Here is a 17,259-nt window from a genome sequence, read left to right as displayed (position 1 = left end):
GTTTTCCAGCAGGTGAAAAGAACTCTGAGAATCCAGAAAATGGCACGACTGGAGAATTTACAGCTCTCTGGGATTTGATTACCACGTATGCTGTTTTTCCCTCTATGGAAAACGGCTTCTGCATTACTCACTGGCATACATCTCCCTCCTCCCTCCAGGTCACTATCTCTTTCTTTCCTCCAGTTACTCCCACTCCCACCAAAAAAGTCCCCAGTCTCTTAGAGGTGGAAGCAAAACAGCCTGCTCCTGTGAGCCATTCGTAAGCAGGAGCTACTGAGCTAATAGCAATTTGAAAGGCACGTATGAGAGGGATTTGAGAAGAACTGGCTAAGGGGACAGAGTTTCCTAGCCTAGGCCCAGTGCACAGTAGGCATTTAAAGTTAATGTATTATGTATAATAAAGATGAAGAGAAAAACCAACAGTATAGTCTTTAAATGTGTGCACTAAATGAGAAAGGGGATGGGGCTCAGGGGGCACTGGGTGGTGGTCTGGACCATGGATATCACACCTTCAGCTTAGCTCTGCTCCATGAAACATCACTTTTAGGTTATAAGATCAAGAGATCTTCAGGGACTTCCCTGGTTGTCCAGTGGTTAGGACTCCACGCTTCCACTGCAGGGGGCAGTTTCCCAACCAGTTTCAATCCCTGGTCAGGGAACTAAGATCCCAAAAGCCACAGGGTGTGGTCAAAAAAAAAAAAAAAGAGAGTTGTTCAGAAAGTACACAAATATATTTTAAGGGAGAAAAATGATCGTGTCTTCAAAAACTTTAGGTATGGTGATATACTAGTACTTTTACCTACAAGTATTCAAATAACCTAAAGTCAATTCGGTCTTTGAGGAACATGAGCAAATAACTTTTCCTTGCTCTAAACAAGATGATTTTCCATCTTATTAAGAGTAACAAACGATTTAGAAATTTACATCCACCCAAACTACAAAAAGCTGTTTAAAAGAGTCACCTGTGCTTAACAGGGGTTCAATACCTTTAAGCCCTTTTTAAGATACTGTTTTGGTATTCTTAGTAGTTATTAACATTAATATAATCTGAGATATTTTTATAATTATCTTAAACTTATTCCACAAATATTATTTTTCAAATTAAGAAGTTATACTACATATGTATTAAAGCAAGCATTCTTTTCCCGAACCACTTACAAATCAATTTCAAAAATGCTTTCTAACAGTATTTCCAAATTAATTCACCCACAGGTCTTTGACTGCCCTGCGTCATCATAGACAATCACAGTGCTTTATGTCAAGCACTCTTTTAAGTACGTTACGTATACTAACTCATTCAATCTTCATAATAACTCTTGAGTTAGGTATTACTATGCCCAGTTTGCAGAAGGAAAAGAAAAAACTGAGGGTCTATGACATTAAATAACTTGCCCAAGATCACACAGCTATTAAATGACAGAACCAGGACTCTGACCCAGACAGTCTAGTTCCAAAGTGATCACACAAAGTAGGTGTAATCACTGCACCCTACTCCCTCTCACACTCATTCATTCAAACTTTTATTACCTGCCTAGAGTAGGTCAAGCACTTTGCTAAACCCAGGTAAAGAGACAAAATAAGGCAAGATCTCCATCCTCAAGGAACTTACATTTTAATGCGCAGCAAAAAAGGAAAGTGCAAATTAAACCCAAAAGTTCGATGTGACAATTCTGGTTCAGCAAAACGTCCAGGGAAAAGATAAGATATTGTATTGAAAAGGATTTAGTAATAATGTTCCTGATATGCACATTTTTTTTTGAATACTTTCAAAAGCTACACATTTGATCTTTAAAATTAATCTTGTGAAGCCGAGCATTATTACACTCATTTCATAGATGAGGAATCAAATAAAGTTCTGAACAGCTTAGCAAAGACGCCACATTGCCTTTGGAGGGAAACTGCCCCGCCTACAGAATCTGCTTCTCTAAAAAGACCCCAAATGGTCAAATCATAGGCTTCCTGGGACAGCTCAAAAAAATTAACTGGGCAAACCTGATCCCCTTTCAAAAATTTGAAATTAGTCCGCCCGTTTGCTATGAGATGTAAGATGATAGAGGGCAACAAGGGTGGGGCATCCGTTGAGAGCCAAACTCAAGCTCGAAATAAGGAGATTATAAAGCCAGTGGACAGAAAAGAATAGAGTCCCCAAAAGAGAGCAACATGCCATGTGACCAGTCCTGAGGGAAGAAGACAGGGGATATGGTCTTTTCCTTATGACCCAGATGCCTGCAATAAACCTCATTTTCCCTAAAGACACAAGTGTTCTTTGCAAAAGCAACTACCGAAAGAGCATGTGTCAAGGGGATGACGTTTCACAATTTTTTCCGACACAAAAATTCAGATACTTAGTGGGCTTGAGTAGAGAAAAGACTCCAGATGCAGTAACTGGCCACACAGATCTCCATGGTTTCTGTTTACTTCTTGCAAAAAAAGGGATAAACTTGGCCAGCTCACAGCAACGAACACAGAAGTCAAAAGAATGTGTCTTCAGAATTATCCAGACATCATCCTTTCTGCTCCCTCTGCCCTAATCCACCCCCAACACCTTTACTTATCCCCACTCTCCTCAAATAAGAAAACTTCTTATTTTCTGTCTCCTCTTATCAAAAGTAAAACAAAGTCATTAAAGATCAATACTGACTAAAACTTTGACAACAAACCATTTCATCTCGGAGTATTTGTATGAAATGAAAGGTTTAGGTCCGGACAGTAATCTCCTAAAGGAGAGAGTTCAGGAAAGGACTGGCATCACACCCCGCCTAGCACACCCTCTTCCCCAAACCAAGCTTGGAGACCACGCTGCTATCTCCGCCCACCCCCAGCCTCTACCCCATCACCACCCAAGCAACAGCCTGGAGGCCTCAAGTTTCTGCTGTTCCAAGCCCTCTCACAGGGACACCACTAGGGTGACAAGTAGAGAGGCTTCTCAGGACCTGTGGGCAGCATTCAAATCAAGAAGATGTAGGAGAGCAAAGGCCACCAAAGGGAGTGAGACCTCACAGATCCATGACCATGGAGCACAGGGAACTTCCAGTTGACACAAGTGTGGCCTTGGCCTCTAGGATGCTGGGTCCTTTTTCTAACCTGTAAATGATACTCAGGTGTACAGATAATGAGGAATTTGAAAACAAGAGAAAAAAATAATTCATTTTGGTGGGCCAATTATTAAAAACTCTTTAGGCCTAATTACCAGGCAATCCAGAAGCCATCATGTGCGTTGTTAAACGCATCAATCTTTGTGAGTTCGTTATGCTGCAACACTCTCAAAAACAAGACAGATACTAAGAACTTAAACACCAAAAGAGCAATCATAAACCTTCAAACAAGCACTAGCCCCTGTTAGAAAAGAAAAACAAAGGTGGACGATGAAAGAAGTAAGGGGACCGTGGAAGGCAAGGAAAGTTTTCAGCAGGTTTTTTTAGTTTTTTTTTAAGAAGGTGGGTTCTTGAGATTTATAAATCCTTATATTTGAAAGGCATACACATAATATAAGTCCCATGAAGATAACTTTAAACAGGCCCACAAAAATCACATGCCTCACAGATGAGGGCGGTTAAAAGGCAAATATCACATAACTCTAAATAAAGGTAAGACCTTCCCAGTTAGAATACTGGGTGTGTCTTTTAACAATTCAAGAGAAAATTATGAACAGGGCTTCTAAACGACACAATAAAGAAAATCAGTTTTTAGAAAGTACTCTTATGCCAGCACATGGAGGACTAGATTGATCTAGAAAACAATTATCCACATGGACAGGTTAAAAATGCATTTGGTCACTAACTCCTGCAAAATTAGAATGAGGAATCATGCCTTCAATGATAAGGCTAGGAAAAATAAAGAGAAACAGTCGTTCACTTATGACATAACTGCAATATAACAACTCTTCGCCACCCTACCTTCACCAAAAATATATATGATTTCAGATAACACACAAATTCAGAAGGAAAGAACTCATGATACAGTACATAGGTTTTTTTTCAATGCTGTAAATTCACGTAAAAGAAAGACACGAGAAGATGGCAGCCCTCTTCCAGGCCTGAACTTTTACGTAATGGTTAATTTTCAGTTATGCCATTTTTAGTTAAGCATAAGGATCATGCCGTTTTGTCTTAACACGTGACAAAACGGTATTTGTGAAAATGCTTCTGAAATGAGGAAACATACGTTACATGCCACAAAGCTCGATAAGTTCTTTCCTTTTCTGTATCTAGTGTGAAAGCAAGCAGCAGCTGGCCATAAACCAGGCACTGTTCTACGGGCTTTACATGGATCATGCCACTTAATCCTCTCAGTGAAGTGAACACTAATATGAAGTTCAATTTACAGGTAGAGATTTAAATAACCCTTCCAAGGCCACACTGAGAATGAGTGGGAGAGTCAGTCGGGATGTGACCCCACGCAGGCTGGCCCCCGAACCCAGATTTTCAGGCTTTATGTCATCATGACCTAGTGCCTCTGGGTTCTGCTTGCCCAACACCAATGGCAAATGGGGTCAACAAAACAAGATCTTACATGATGAATGCTATCCATTTACTCATAGAAGACATAAAAATATCTCAGACGAAACTAGAGTTAAAAGGTTTAATAAGAAGAAAAATACCATCTGACGTTAATATTTATCAAATATTAGCAAAAACTGATACGAAGCAAACAGAATAGTTTTTCTTAAAATGACGGGAAAGTCAAGGGAAAACAGTAAGAATAGACAAAATGCAGTATTCTTTGAAAAACTGCTTTGAAAAGTCAACGTTAAGAAACCTACTTGAAAATTAACAAGTAAATAAAGTCTTATAAGTATAGCTACTCATAAAAAGTGGTTTCTTCTGGAAACATTTGACTATGCACAAGTCAGTCAGAACAACTAATGTTAGCATATTTCTTCAAATCCTAATGTTTTCAAGAAGAAATATAACAAAAAAAATTGAAAACAGAATTCTGTAAATATTTGAGAGGGTCTAACTATGAGTAGGAAGAATTCCTTAATCAGGTATCCAATGAATGTGTCCTGATAAAGAGGGATAATGGAATGGAATGGAATGGAATGGAATGGAATGGAATGGAATGGAGGGAATTTTAGACTAACAGATAACTTACAAAAATATTAATTCCCTACTATCCCAGCTTCCCCAAAGACCAAAACAACAATAAAAAAAAAAAGGACCTGGTAACATAGGGCTAAAACTCAAATGCTTTCTATAAATATCCTAAATCATATACATAATCATTTATACTTATCAAATGGCATATACATGAGCTCATCTTACTGAACTAAACATTTGATTAAGTAGTTCATCAAAGTGCATATTATTTAGGAGACAAAGTCTTGTAATAAGCCAAATTAGACTTCTGTGCTCCCTTCAACAACTGCTAAATATGTGGATGGGAACACAAGAGTCTAACTTTTGTCTCTTTTTCACAGTTTGTTTGTTTGTTTTGTTTTGGTTTTGACTTTTGAAGAGCTTTTTAAAATAGGCATCAACCACCAAACTTGCACGTCGGGGCAGCTTGCCAATGCTTCAAGTACAAGCCGACAACCTCGGGCCAGAGCCGAAGCCCTGTGCCCCACTCCCTCACCACCATCTTTAAAGGATGGCTCCTGATCCCATCCCACCCTCAAATCCCTCCTCCCACCACCAACCCCCTTCCGCCCCAATAGCAATACCTCAACCTCTCCAGGCTACAGAAGGTGCCTCCCAAAGAAACACTAAGCTTATCTGATAAATGATTCCATGCTTAAGGGTAAAAGCCAATAAAGACTGTCCCTTTTCTCTCCTTCCCCCCGCCAGCCCTCAAACCAAGGCTCCCATCTTCTCCAGCCTAGGACTCTAATTCAGTGGTAGGAATTTGGGGCCAGTATGGGCAAGCAATATGGCAGCCAGTGGGGGAGACACTTGGGAACAGGTCTGGCGCTACCACTCCCTGGAGTGCGCTTGCCGTATGAGCAGCTGCCCACCCTACACCCTCTCGATTTTGCGCTAGCCTAGGTTGAGAATGATTCTGCTCTGGACAAGGTTAAGAATGCCCTGTTCCTCTCTTTTGTTCTCTCAACCCACTCAAGTATAGGCCACCCACAACAGGCTGCAAAACTGCAAACATCGGATAAAGGCTCCATGTCTCAATATGCAGCCCCAGGCAAAGCCCCACGACAAGAGACCTTGCAGCAGTCTAATCCCTGGGTTTGAGTCCTCAAGGTAAAAATGAGAGGTCAGGACTCAAAGTCCCTAAGGTTCTTTTCACTCTCACAATCAAGATCCAAAATTCAGCTCAGATCCTCAGGCCATCCCAGAGTAAAGTCTCTGGAGAATGTGCTAAGTCTGCACAGTTTCTGGCAGTTTTGACCGTCAAGTGGAGTCCAAGTTACAGACAGTAAGGGGTTGGCGTTGCAGTCTGCTTACTGCTGAAAGGTTACTATCTCGTTAGTGTGCTACAGAAAAAATGGATGAAAACACTTTATGACCTCTCACACAAAATAAAATGATAACACATCCAAAGCACAAGCAGCAAATCCCTTTTATCTTTGGAAATGAATTAAGTCAATGGAATACATATGGTGGTTGCAATGTGAGGAAAAATTCTGGTCAGCCTGGGAATCTAGCGCAGAGTATTACAGCCATTCCTTTGATTTTTATTCCCCTCCTCCACATCTGGGGATTTTAAAACAAATGAAAGAAGGCATTATTCCAGCTTAAGGCATAAGCATAAGTCACAAAAGAACAAAGAAAGTTTTATTATCACATTAAGCATCAAGGAGGAAATGTGCTTACTGATAACTAATTTAGTATCCTACCCTATTAGGTTAGCATTTGCTGTTTGCAAGTTTCTAGGCCAATATTTACAATTTACATCTAAGACAGGAGGTAAAAATGTTCAGCCAGTGAGAAGGTCATTAAGGAAAGGAAGGGGGGGGGGTGGTAAAGGCTTGGAAAAACAGAACAAAGTACACAGATAGACGGTACTCTTTGCGCCTCAGTGGTCTATAGAACATTCGCCCTGTCTGCCTATAAAGTGATTTAACATTAACCACAGGTCACTCTAGCAGCAGAGTACTACTTCCTGACAAAACCTTTTTGAAAGCTCCCCCACCAACAAAACAATCTACATACGCCGAAGAATGTGAAATCTACTGCCCCAGGCCAGTGTCTTGGGCTTTCTGCCTAAGAAGTTTGCTTTCAGCCAGAAGAAGGGGGAAAAGAATCACAATGTAACAACAGCAGATTGTAGAATACAGCGAACAGCCCTCCTGCTTGTTGGCGCCGTTCCCAAGCAGCAGTTCCAGTGGCTGGGCCTTGAGCCCATTCAAGAATTCCAACTCACAGGAAGTGTTTCAAATATAGTTATTTGATCTTTCAGCATTTGCAAATGCACCTGCTGAGCAAGGAGCCTGACAGCCATCGCCCCAGTTCCTTCCTATCCGTCTTCACCAGTCATCGTAGAGGCGGTTTCAGGATTAGGTGAGGTGCAAAGTACAGAAAACCCCAGCCAAAGATTTCTGCTGCTGCACGAGGTTAGGCGCGACCTGTGGCTTTTGATTCCTTTCTCCCCACACTAACTTCCCTGTCACTTTTTTCCCCGGAGCAGGTAAGAGGGCTTTGTTTTGTTCTCTAGCTTTCGGGTGCCCGGGCTTACCTCGTGGTGGCTTCCTCCCCTCCCTTGCCATGGTTCCCCCCCAGGGCCTGGTCCTTGCCGCTGGGGTGGTAGGCAGTGAGAACAACTCCCTGGGAACTGGAGAGCCAGCTCATGGTGAGAGAAGGGGCATAATTTCTGCGATTCTGACACAGAGGAGGGGAAAGAAGTTCCTGGCTCTCCCGGCAACTCGGCTCATTAGCATCGGCCGGCTCCTCCCACCAAGGCCAGCGATTCACAAGTGAGGGGCGGGGCCTCTCCGGAGCTGGGCCGCTGACTCTCCAAGGGGAAGACGGGTGACTCAGAGCGTGGCCGCAGCCCGGGGACAACCCCAGTCCGAGAGGCTGCAGTTAAGGGGTGGGGGGTGGCGGGGGTACTAGTTGCTCCCACTCCCGCGTTATTCTGATCTGATTAAACGGCCACGTTGTAGCCGCCTCTCAACGTTGTAAGCACAAGCCGTCTTGGTTAGGAAACAATGAATTACTGCAGAGCCTTTTTTTCCCTTCGTAATTCCTGTTTCCATCTGATAATTTCTGCTACTTCATGCAACGGGAGTAAGGGCTCTTCTTAGCCCCTTCAAGGTCAGCGTTAAAATTAACCATAGCAAAACCCAATCAACATGCCCAGCAAAACTGTGCCATACAGGTGACAAGAAAGGCTTCCTGGGGACTTCCCTGGCGGTCCAGTGGTTAGGACCCCGAGCTCCCAAGGCCGGGGGCCCAGGTTCAATCCCTGGTCAGGGAACTAAGATCCCACATACCACAACTAAGCCGGCTCTCCCCAAGGAAGACCCGGCACAGCCTAAATAAATAAATATTTTTAAAAAAAAGAGAGAGAAAGGCTACCTGTTGTGTCGAGTCTAAAATGTCTTCATAAAAAAGATGTGTACCTAGAATACCATCTTCTTTCACATAGCCAACGCCAAGTTTACCTTTTGTTTTAACAAAATACCCTTCAGTACCAAAAAGAGACCCATCTACCAAAACTGTTAAATGGCACTGCAGAGAATTTAAAAAAAAAAAAAAGTACTTACTATTATTTGTTGAGCACTTACTATATGCCAGGCTCTCTTTGTGACAGGTGTTTTACATGTATTATCTCATTCAATTCAGTTCAGTTCTCTCTCTCTCTCTCTTCCTCCCTCCCTCTTCCTCCTCCTTCCTCTCCCCCTCCCCCCTCTGTCTGTTTCTCTCACACACAAACACACCTTATAACATGGGTATCATTCTCATCTGCAGGAAAGTGAGGCTGAGGGGCAGATTAAGTACCTTGTCTAAGATAACACAATTGTTCTGTGCCAGAAGCTAGATTTGCCCAGAATTCTAGGCTAAATTCCATTCTTTTTAACCACCATCCTGTTCTTTGTCCTGCAGATAAGGAAACAAGCGCAAAAGTTATGAAAAATATAAGAGATGTTTCTGTCCTTTCTCCTCTAAAAAATTCTACGCTCCTCTATATATCTAGTAGCCTGAATGGAAGTGGTTTTTGTGGTTGGTTTTTACGGTCTATCAGTATTTGTATCTAAACTTCCTCATAAATAAGTTTTCAACTTCATCATTCCATAAATATACTGTTTGTACTTCTTTTATTATTTAAAATGATCATGAGAGATAAATACTTTATTCATACTTACACACTCTTAAAGTATCAAAAAATTATTATTATTTTTTAAAATCCTCTTTGGTATCTGCTGTGAACTCCCATTTACAAGTCTTCCTAAAAAAGAGTTTATTACAGCTTCCTCCCTCCCCACTCCACAAGTAGTTGGTCAACCTTTGCATATCAACTAATACCTCCACTGGGCTCTACCCATTGTCTCCTTTCTGTCCCCGCTACCTAAATCCTCTCTGTACCCTGTAATTAGATCTTAACTCCAATCTTACAACAACGCTTTAACTCATTTTCTTGCTTCCTCCTCTAAATTATATGGCACATTATTAGCACACCCAAGCACAGCCCTACTGATGTCTCCCCATAAAACTTCCACTGGTTCCCCATTGCTAACAGAACCAGTTCCAAACCTTTGTGTACAGTACTGAACATTCTTGCTGCCTTACCCACACAAGTCTCTCCATCTCTTCTGCCAGACACCATTCCCTCTGGCCCCCCTGTCATTCCTTTCTGGGCCTTCCACATCTAACTTACCTTCCACATAGCGGCTGTTCAGTGAATACTGATTGGTAAAGAACTGAATGAATTTAATGTGTCCTTAGAAAGTACAGTAATTTTTTTTTTTAGTTAAATTGGTAATATCAGACAAGTGATCCTCACGGACCTACCAGTATGATCCTATGATGCGATGTTTACCAGTTCAGGCAAGATGAAAAGCACAGGAAGAGAGGCAAAAGGTAAGTTGACTGGAGTGTATGATTTCTTTTTAATGTCTTTATGTGGAAAAATGATTAATGCTCCCACATTCACCCTTCTTTTTTACGTAGCTGCTCTGAGATTTAAAAAACAAAAACAAAAACCAAGAATCACTACCTTCTACAATTATTGGTAGGCCATACACTCTAGCTTTTAAAAACTCTTTACTTCTCTGTTTTTCTCTTCATCCCACACCATCCTTTCCCTTACTTCCCTGGACCTCCTTTTTATCTTCTTTATTTTTCTATTTTTTCTTCTTCCTTTGCTATATCCTCAGTCAGTGTCACACGTGCCCACTGACAGCCATGAGCGCTGCCAGCTCTCATGAGACAATTTATGATACAGGGAGCTTTTGTCCAGTCTTAGCCAAAATGATGATTAAGTTATATTTTTGCCTGACTATAGTCTCTCCATCTGTTTAATAACAAATAAATCACAATGTATAAATCAAAATGAAACTATTTTACTAGCTCAAAGTAGTATTTGGGTTCATAGTAGCCAAGCTTTTTAATTTTTGTGAGGCATAAAATAAAATGTGGCACAAATTGATTTACATAGCTTGGTACATAAAATTTGAATCCTGCTAATTTAACTTTCAGGTACATGGAAATCCTCTGGACTCCTCCTCCTTTCCTCCTAATAAGCCCAGTTGTTACTGGTCTGAGAATGTTGCCTGTCACAGGGAGACAGCTGGCAGGCTTGTATCCTGGTGTACTTAGCTTCAAATATAGGCTCAAGTATTCAATAGATGAAAAACCACTTTCAGAATTTTCTTATGACCACCGCAGCCGCAAACCTTACTACCATAATGCTTTCTTGAGGGGCTTCCCTGGTGGCACAGTGGTTAAGAGTCCGCCTGCCAATGCAGGGGACATGGGTTCGAGCCCTGGTCCGGAAGGATCCCACATGCCGCGGTGCAACTAAGTCCGTGCGCCACAACTACTGAGCCTGCGCTCTAGAGCCCGCGAGTCACAACTACTGAGCCCGCGCACCACAACTACTGAAGCCCGTGCGCCTAGAGCCCACGCTCCGCAACAAGAGAAGCCACTGCAATGAGAAGCCTGTGCACTGCAACGAAGAGCAGCCCCCGCTTGCTGCAACTAGATAAAGCCCACGCGCAGCGACGAAAACCCAATGCAGCCAAAAATAAATTAAATATATAAATTTATTTTTTTTAAATGGTTTCTTGAAAGGCTACTCCTGTTTCAAACCTAAAACCCTACCAAGAATTAGCTAGTCTGTCCCTCATACCCTTCCTCATAGAGATACATTTTATGAAAAAAACAAAAAAAAAAGGTATTATTTTACTCTCTTCTGCAACCACTTTAAACAAACACTGAGAACCTAACGTCCTTGAAGATGTTAATATTCCAAGCTACTCACTGCATGCCAAAGACTTTCCTGTTATGAAACATCTCACAAAGTAATTAACAACATCAAGACAGTTTAAACATTCATTTCATTCATTCCCTTCAAATGGGACTAACTGGATGACCTAGGGAGGAAAAAGGAAGCTGTAATTTACATACCCAAATCCGTTGTTAAAAATAGGGTGGAGATAGCACTGCAGCCTCAGATAATTTGACAGCCATGTTCAAAAATAATGAAAAAAAAAAAATTCTTAGCCTCAGAGCTAGTAGTATTGAAGAATGTATTAACTGGTTTTCATATTTTGATTTAGGAGCCTACTTAGTAGTATGGAATTATATTTGCAGGGTACCAAAACTGCAACAGATGAACATATTTATCTAATAATTTTCTTAATTGGTTTCTGTCACTTTAAATGGAATTAACTAAGGAGAATGTTTATACTCAAACACTGTAAGATCATTGGAAGCCTGTATAGGGACACAGTGCAATGTGAAAACTGACCTTTCAATCGGCAAAGCTAAACTCAACTTACAATAGTATAACAAGAACTTGAATAACTTAATCATCAACTGTGAAGTTAAAGTTTTACATAGGTGATAAAACCTATCATACAGCAGCATTAACTAATGAAGAGGGAGTGTTCTAATACCTCCTACCTGATGTTATATCAAGCTTTTGTAGGAATAATTCTGTGAGCTTGCAAGTAAGCCAATTCTGTAATAAGGAGCTGTGACGGAGAATTATTCTGTACACAGAATGTAAACTTACTCCCTTGGAAATTGCCTTCATTATTACTAATTCTGTCTCTGGAGCAACAAGGAAAAAGCCTTTTCCCTCTCTCTGGACAGCGCTAAAAATTTCTGCATTATTCTCAAAGTTATTTTCTTAACTATTCCTCCAGGGAGAAAATACTAGCCATGCCTGGAATGATTTCTAACTGCTATTGCCAGAGGCTAATTTAGGCTTCTTGGCAAACATCTGGAAAAGATCCTACAGTTAAGAGTTTACTACCAATAAATAATACTACCTAACGTTCGAATGCTTGCTCTTTGCTAGACGTGGTACACAGAGTCTCTCATTTAATTGTCACAACAAGCCTGAGAGAGAAATATTAGAATTCTGCCCACTTTAGAGATGAGGAATGTGAGGTCACCCCACTAGCAGGTGGCAGAACTAGGACGTGTAAACCTGAGTTTATATGACCATTGAGACTGTGCGCTTAAACACTGTAAAGGTCACAGGTGTCCTGGAACTGACTCTATTTTGTTTATGAAAAAGTCCACATGGCTAATTAATCAGGTAAAATAATCTACAGCACATGTGAAGTGTTTAACCAAATGGAATACTGATGTAAATGCAATGCTGTGGCGATGAACATTCAGGCAGACTCAAACATATTAGTTTTTTCCTGGTACTTTGAAACTTCTTTTTTATGTCAAATTACTAGAGGACTGAGACACAGTATACATCCTACTGTACAAGGTCATCACCATTATGCTATATCTAAAATTGTTTCCACTGATAGAAATGAAAGTCCTCTGGCCATTATGATTGTAAACATCCTTTATCTTTTAATTAAATAATTTTTTTAAGGCAAAGACAGATCTAGGTTTATAGGCCCTAAAATCATAGAATTTCTTAGACACGGGGCTTTGGAAGGGGGTTTGCAAGAGCAAGACTGGAGGTTTAACTTCATTTAGCTTCATGGTAAATCCACCTCACATCAAAACTAGCCTCAATTGGAAATTAGCCACGATAAGTAAAAGCAATGACCCTAAACTTTCCTTTGGTTTTCTCTTCATTGCTGAATACAATGGGGCCCGTGTTGTGAACACTTGCATTTAGGAGCACCAAGTCAAGAAGAGTGAAGTGTATTCTGGAGGTAGGTACATTCTGGAAACGTAGTATTTTGCTTATTAACAAGACAATTTGAAATATCTAGAAGTATAGCAGTACTTAGACTTGCCCCAGTACAAAAGCCTTGTACTGAAGTAGATTACAAAGAATGTTTATCTCCTTGTCAAGTAAAAGAAGTCATAATGATTGGGGAAGACTTAGGGAAGCTGAATATCTAAGGAAAGCACTATAGTTCTATTGAAGTTTTAGTTTTTATTAACTAAAATTACTAAGTTTTAATTTTATTTCTTAAAGTTTTAGAGTAGGTCCTGGAGTAGTTATATTCTCTTTATTGACCAAAATACTTGCTAAAACTGCACAGACAGATGCTATCAAAGAAGAATTTTCTATTTTGTAAGCCCTTTGGGAAATTTCTAAGGTTAGAAATATCTCCAAAAATGGTAAAGCATAATTTTACTGGAAAAAAAAGTCCTACTGATCAGTTTACAGAAGGAGCACATAGAATGTTGGGCAACACCCCTGGTTTTGCTTTCTGGGGTGAAGAAATTAGATTCATATGTCAATATGGATTAGTGCTCTCTACATGTGCACACACTGGTGGCAAAAACTATTCTAGAACCATGTAAATTGTCCACATCACCAGAGCATGGACATTGCCCACTAACTTTTCAAAAGGTGGTGTCAAGAAATAATAGAAAAATATTACCATCCTTTTGATTACACAGGGCTTCACTAGTTTTCCAAACAATGTCTAGATATGTTTGACTGTATTTCATGGGGAAGTTTTTCTTTGTTTTTTTTTTTGTTTTTAAGAAAACCCTCAAGATAATCTCATAGAGGAATTTAATCAGGGAGTTTGGCTCATTTAAAAGTAATTACTTCTGGTCAGTTGAATAGCAAATATTTTCATTTTTAAAGCTGTAGAACAAGCAGAGCTGTTTTGCACAAGTAGCTACCATGTCCACAGAGTCAGAAATTGAAATACTAGACAAATTTTTGAATGCCATAATTGAATGCTGATATAGAGAAGGACAACAACTTCTCAATTTCTCTACAAGCAAAAATCTCAGGAGAACTCTTTTTCAAGTTGCTTCTACTCAGATGAATCAGAGAGTTAACAATTCTTCACTTTCTAACACGACTTCAACTCAGGGTCTCAGAGAATTCTTGATAGGCCTGTATTGACACAGGCCTGTGTCCAGCAAAGCAAGTTACATGAATTCTGATTTTCTATGCTGCTACCACATGTCTTTGAGAACCGGAGTTTTCAGGAATTGTTATCAAAATAAAATCAAAGGAATTATATATAAAAGAAATTATGTACATTACTTTGTAGAAAAACAGCCTTTTTATTAAAATTTATTTTGGGAAGAATTTGCTTTGTCTCTTGTTTGACCAGTCGCGATTTTGTTTTTGCTTTTTGGAAATAACCATTAATTTTTTTTTTCAAATAAGTGAGTCATAGTTCCTGGTTAAAAAAGTTTAGACCATATTCTCTCAATTTTAAGAAACAGATTTTAACATTTTTAAAATTAGTATTACCTTGAAATCAGACTTTTTATATGGTGACATTTATTTCCAAAAAAAAAAAAACTATTAACTTGATTTGTTTTACACTTAATGCAATCTAGAATCATTGAAATAAAGCATTCTGTCTCTGCAAAATTATAGTATAATATACTGACTTCATTGGGTTTAATGAATTTGCTTTGTTGGTTATAATTTGCTTCTTTCATTGGAAATTTATTTTGCTGTGAAAGAATAAATTTCCAATGAAATAAGTAAATTATTTAAAACAACTGTAGTATAATTGTGTATACTGATTTTTTTTTTTTGGAACCAGAGTCCATATGCCTCCAGAATTCTCAATATGCCTCCAGAAAAGATGAAGAACCATTGCTCTAGACATTACTATAAATGATTTTCATCCAAATGCTAATTGAGAAAGCGCTACTCACATAATATCCTAGCCCCAAATTGTTTGTGCTCCTGAAATATGCTCTGAAAATATCTAAGAGAGTTATTTGCCTTCATTCTATTTAATAATTTGGCTAGCTGACTTGTTACAAAGGCTCAAAGAACATAGCTATAATCATGGGGATTTGGGCTTTCTGAAATTTTAAAACAGACTAAAAATTACACTGTTGAGGTTGTCCAGAGGTTATCTATAGCTACTACAAACTACTTCTGTTATAAAAGCAGCTGCTATGGAACAAAAGGTTAGGCAAAAGCTGTCAGGCAGATGGTTACAGACTCAGGACTCTAACAATTGAGGAAAACGCCATATCCTGCCACCAGAATATGTACTTTCTTACAGTATAAACTGCTCAAGTTCAGACACTGCCTCAACACACAGTTCTCCTGGCTCAATCAAAATGTCGATTATAAGAACTGACATCTGGTTCTTGTGAATCACTCCTAAATAATGTCTTTAAAATTTCTATCCCACCTGCCCACCCCCCAAAATCCAGAAGGTTCTCTACAATTCAAATAGTGAAAAAATTTGAATTCCACTACATAAAGTAGAAAATACATTATTTTCCATCATCAACCTGTCTTCCTGCTAACTATATTTCATTTTTGTATTTTCCTTTAAAAGTATGTACGATACATATTCTTTCTTTCCCGATAGTGAAATTATATGTTTAATATTAGATATGTCACATTCCTGCAGGTATGGATTAATAAGTAACAATACATATAATAAAATTCCCTCCAGTCATCACCCCTCCAAGTATGTCACAATACATTTTACATATACATCAAATGCCCACAAACACTGTAGACTGCATATATTCATGAAGAACAGCTTGTATCACAAATTCGCATGCCAGAAGAAACGCAGGAAGAGAGTGTGACAAAGGTAGGTTATTCTTTTTTTTTTTTTTTTTTTTTTGCACAAAGTGTAAAGGTTTTTTTTTAATTATGTGTAACACAAAGTTATTTAAGTCAATAAATTTTAAAGGAATTTCACATGTTCTGATTCTTTCCACTGTCAATCACCTTAGTTCCTCCAAACTCATAATCTTCAAGATAAAATAGCCCTTTCAAAAAGAAGTTATCGTGTGAGTCAGCCCACAATTCTTTTAGTTAGGCTTCTTTGATCTCCAATGAAATATGGACACACTTCAAAATTCCCCACCTGTAATCTTTGGGATCCAATTTCCTCAAGCGATTTACTTTAGGACCATGTTTAGGGTCAGGCGATGGATCTGCCTGGTTCTGAATTTGACACCCTCTAAAAATGTATTAGGTTCAAATCATATTCACTCCTAAGCCATCACACCCTAGAAACAGTACAGATCATTGGGATATGCCAATACCTAAGATAAAAAGTTTGTTAGGTTTTTCATAGTTTCCATAGTTTGGCAGCTCTGTCTTGTAGTTCTTTCCCACAGATCTAACACGTAGTTCTACGAGTAAAGGAAACCACACAGTTAATCTATGAGGCGTTTCCAACGATGTAGGTTTACAGAAAAGGTTATTCTTTCTAACACACCCTATATCACACTGCCTCTTCCTCTTAAACAGAAGTAATTTTTTTTAATTTTTCCAGAAGCTGAATATAACCTTCCAAGACTTGAGTTTAAATCGCACTCTGTGATGTTATTGAAATTTCTACCACTGTAAGTTATCAAGCACTCAAGTCGAGGCAACAGAGTCACATTTTGGTAACAAAAATGAGACATGTATCAGAATTCTCCTTACTGCCAGTCTGCCCCTCTCAAAAGTAATACTTGCAAAGATCATCAAAATAAAGCTGTGGTGAACAAGTAAACACTTAGAGAAAACAAAGCGAAATGGTTAGAGCCCTCTAGGAGTTGTCTTCTTTCAAGAGAGACTGCCATGCAGTCTGTTATAAGCATTCATATATTAGAGGATAATAAAAAGAAACTTGATAGAGGTTCCATCAAACACTTAAAAAGACTTTTTCAAACGTTTTAGTCCAGAGCAGACATTCTACCACCTCCATGTGAACTAGAGGCACAAAATGAGCCCAACAGAGACTCCTCAAATGTCCCAAGAGCAGGTACTAGACAC

General features: G+C 39.3%; 1 protein-coding gene and 1 non-coding gene across 4 annotated transcripts in view; both read right to left on the bottom strand.

The window, feature by feature from the left end:
- Nucleotides 1-17,259, bottom strand: part of ARHGAP18 (Rho GTPase activating protein 18) — a 191,471-nt gene that overhangs the window by 122,343 nt on the left and 51,869 nt on the right. For 2 of the 3 annotated variants that reach the window (XM_068551298.1, XM_068551299.1), the window contains exon 1: nucleotides 7,627-7,801. The exons of the other annotated variant lie outside the window; for it this stretch is intronic. In XM_068551298.1, the coding sequence (XP_068407399.1) occupies nucleotides 7,627-7,739 (113 nt within the window). In that variant the 5' untranslated portion in view covers nucleotides 7,740-7,801. Of the gene's footprint in view, nucleotides 1-7,626; nucleotides 7,802-17,259 lie in introns of those variants that run through there. 3 annotated transcript variants of the gene reach the window in all.
- Nucleotides 16,591-16,723, bottom strand: LOC137769772 (small nucleolar RNA SNORA18). Its single transcript, XR_011075083.1, has one exon. It is a non-coding gene; the product is annotated as a small nucleolar RNA SNORA18 (small nucleolar RNA).

Source organism: Eschrichtius robustus, chromosome 9 (genome assembly GCF_028021215.1).
Source record: "Eschrichtius robustus isolate mEscRob2 chromosome 9, mEscRob2.pri, whole genome shotgun sequence".
NCBI lineage: Eukaryota > Metazoa > Chordata > Mammalia > Artiodactyla > Eschrichtiidae > Eschrichtius > Eschrichtius robustus.
The sequence above is the reverse complement of the archived record's forward strand: the minus strand, read 5'-3'. Positions and strand labels throughout refer to the sequence as shown.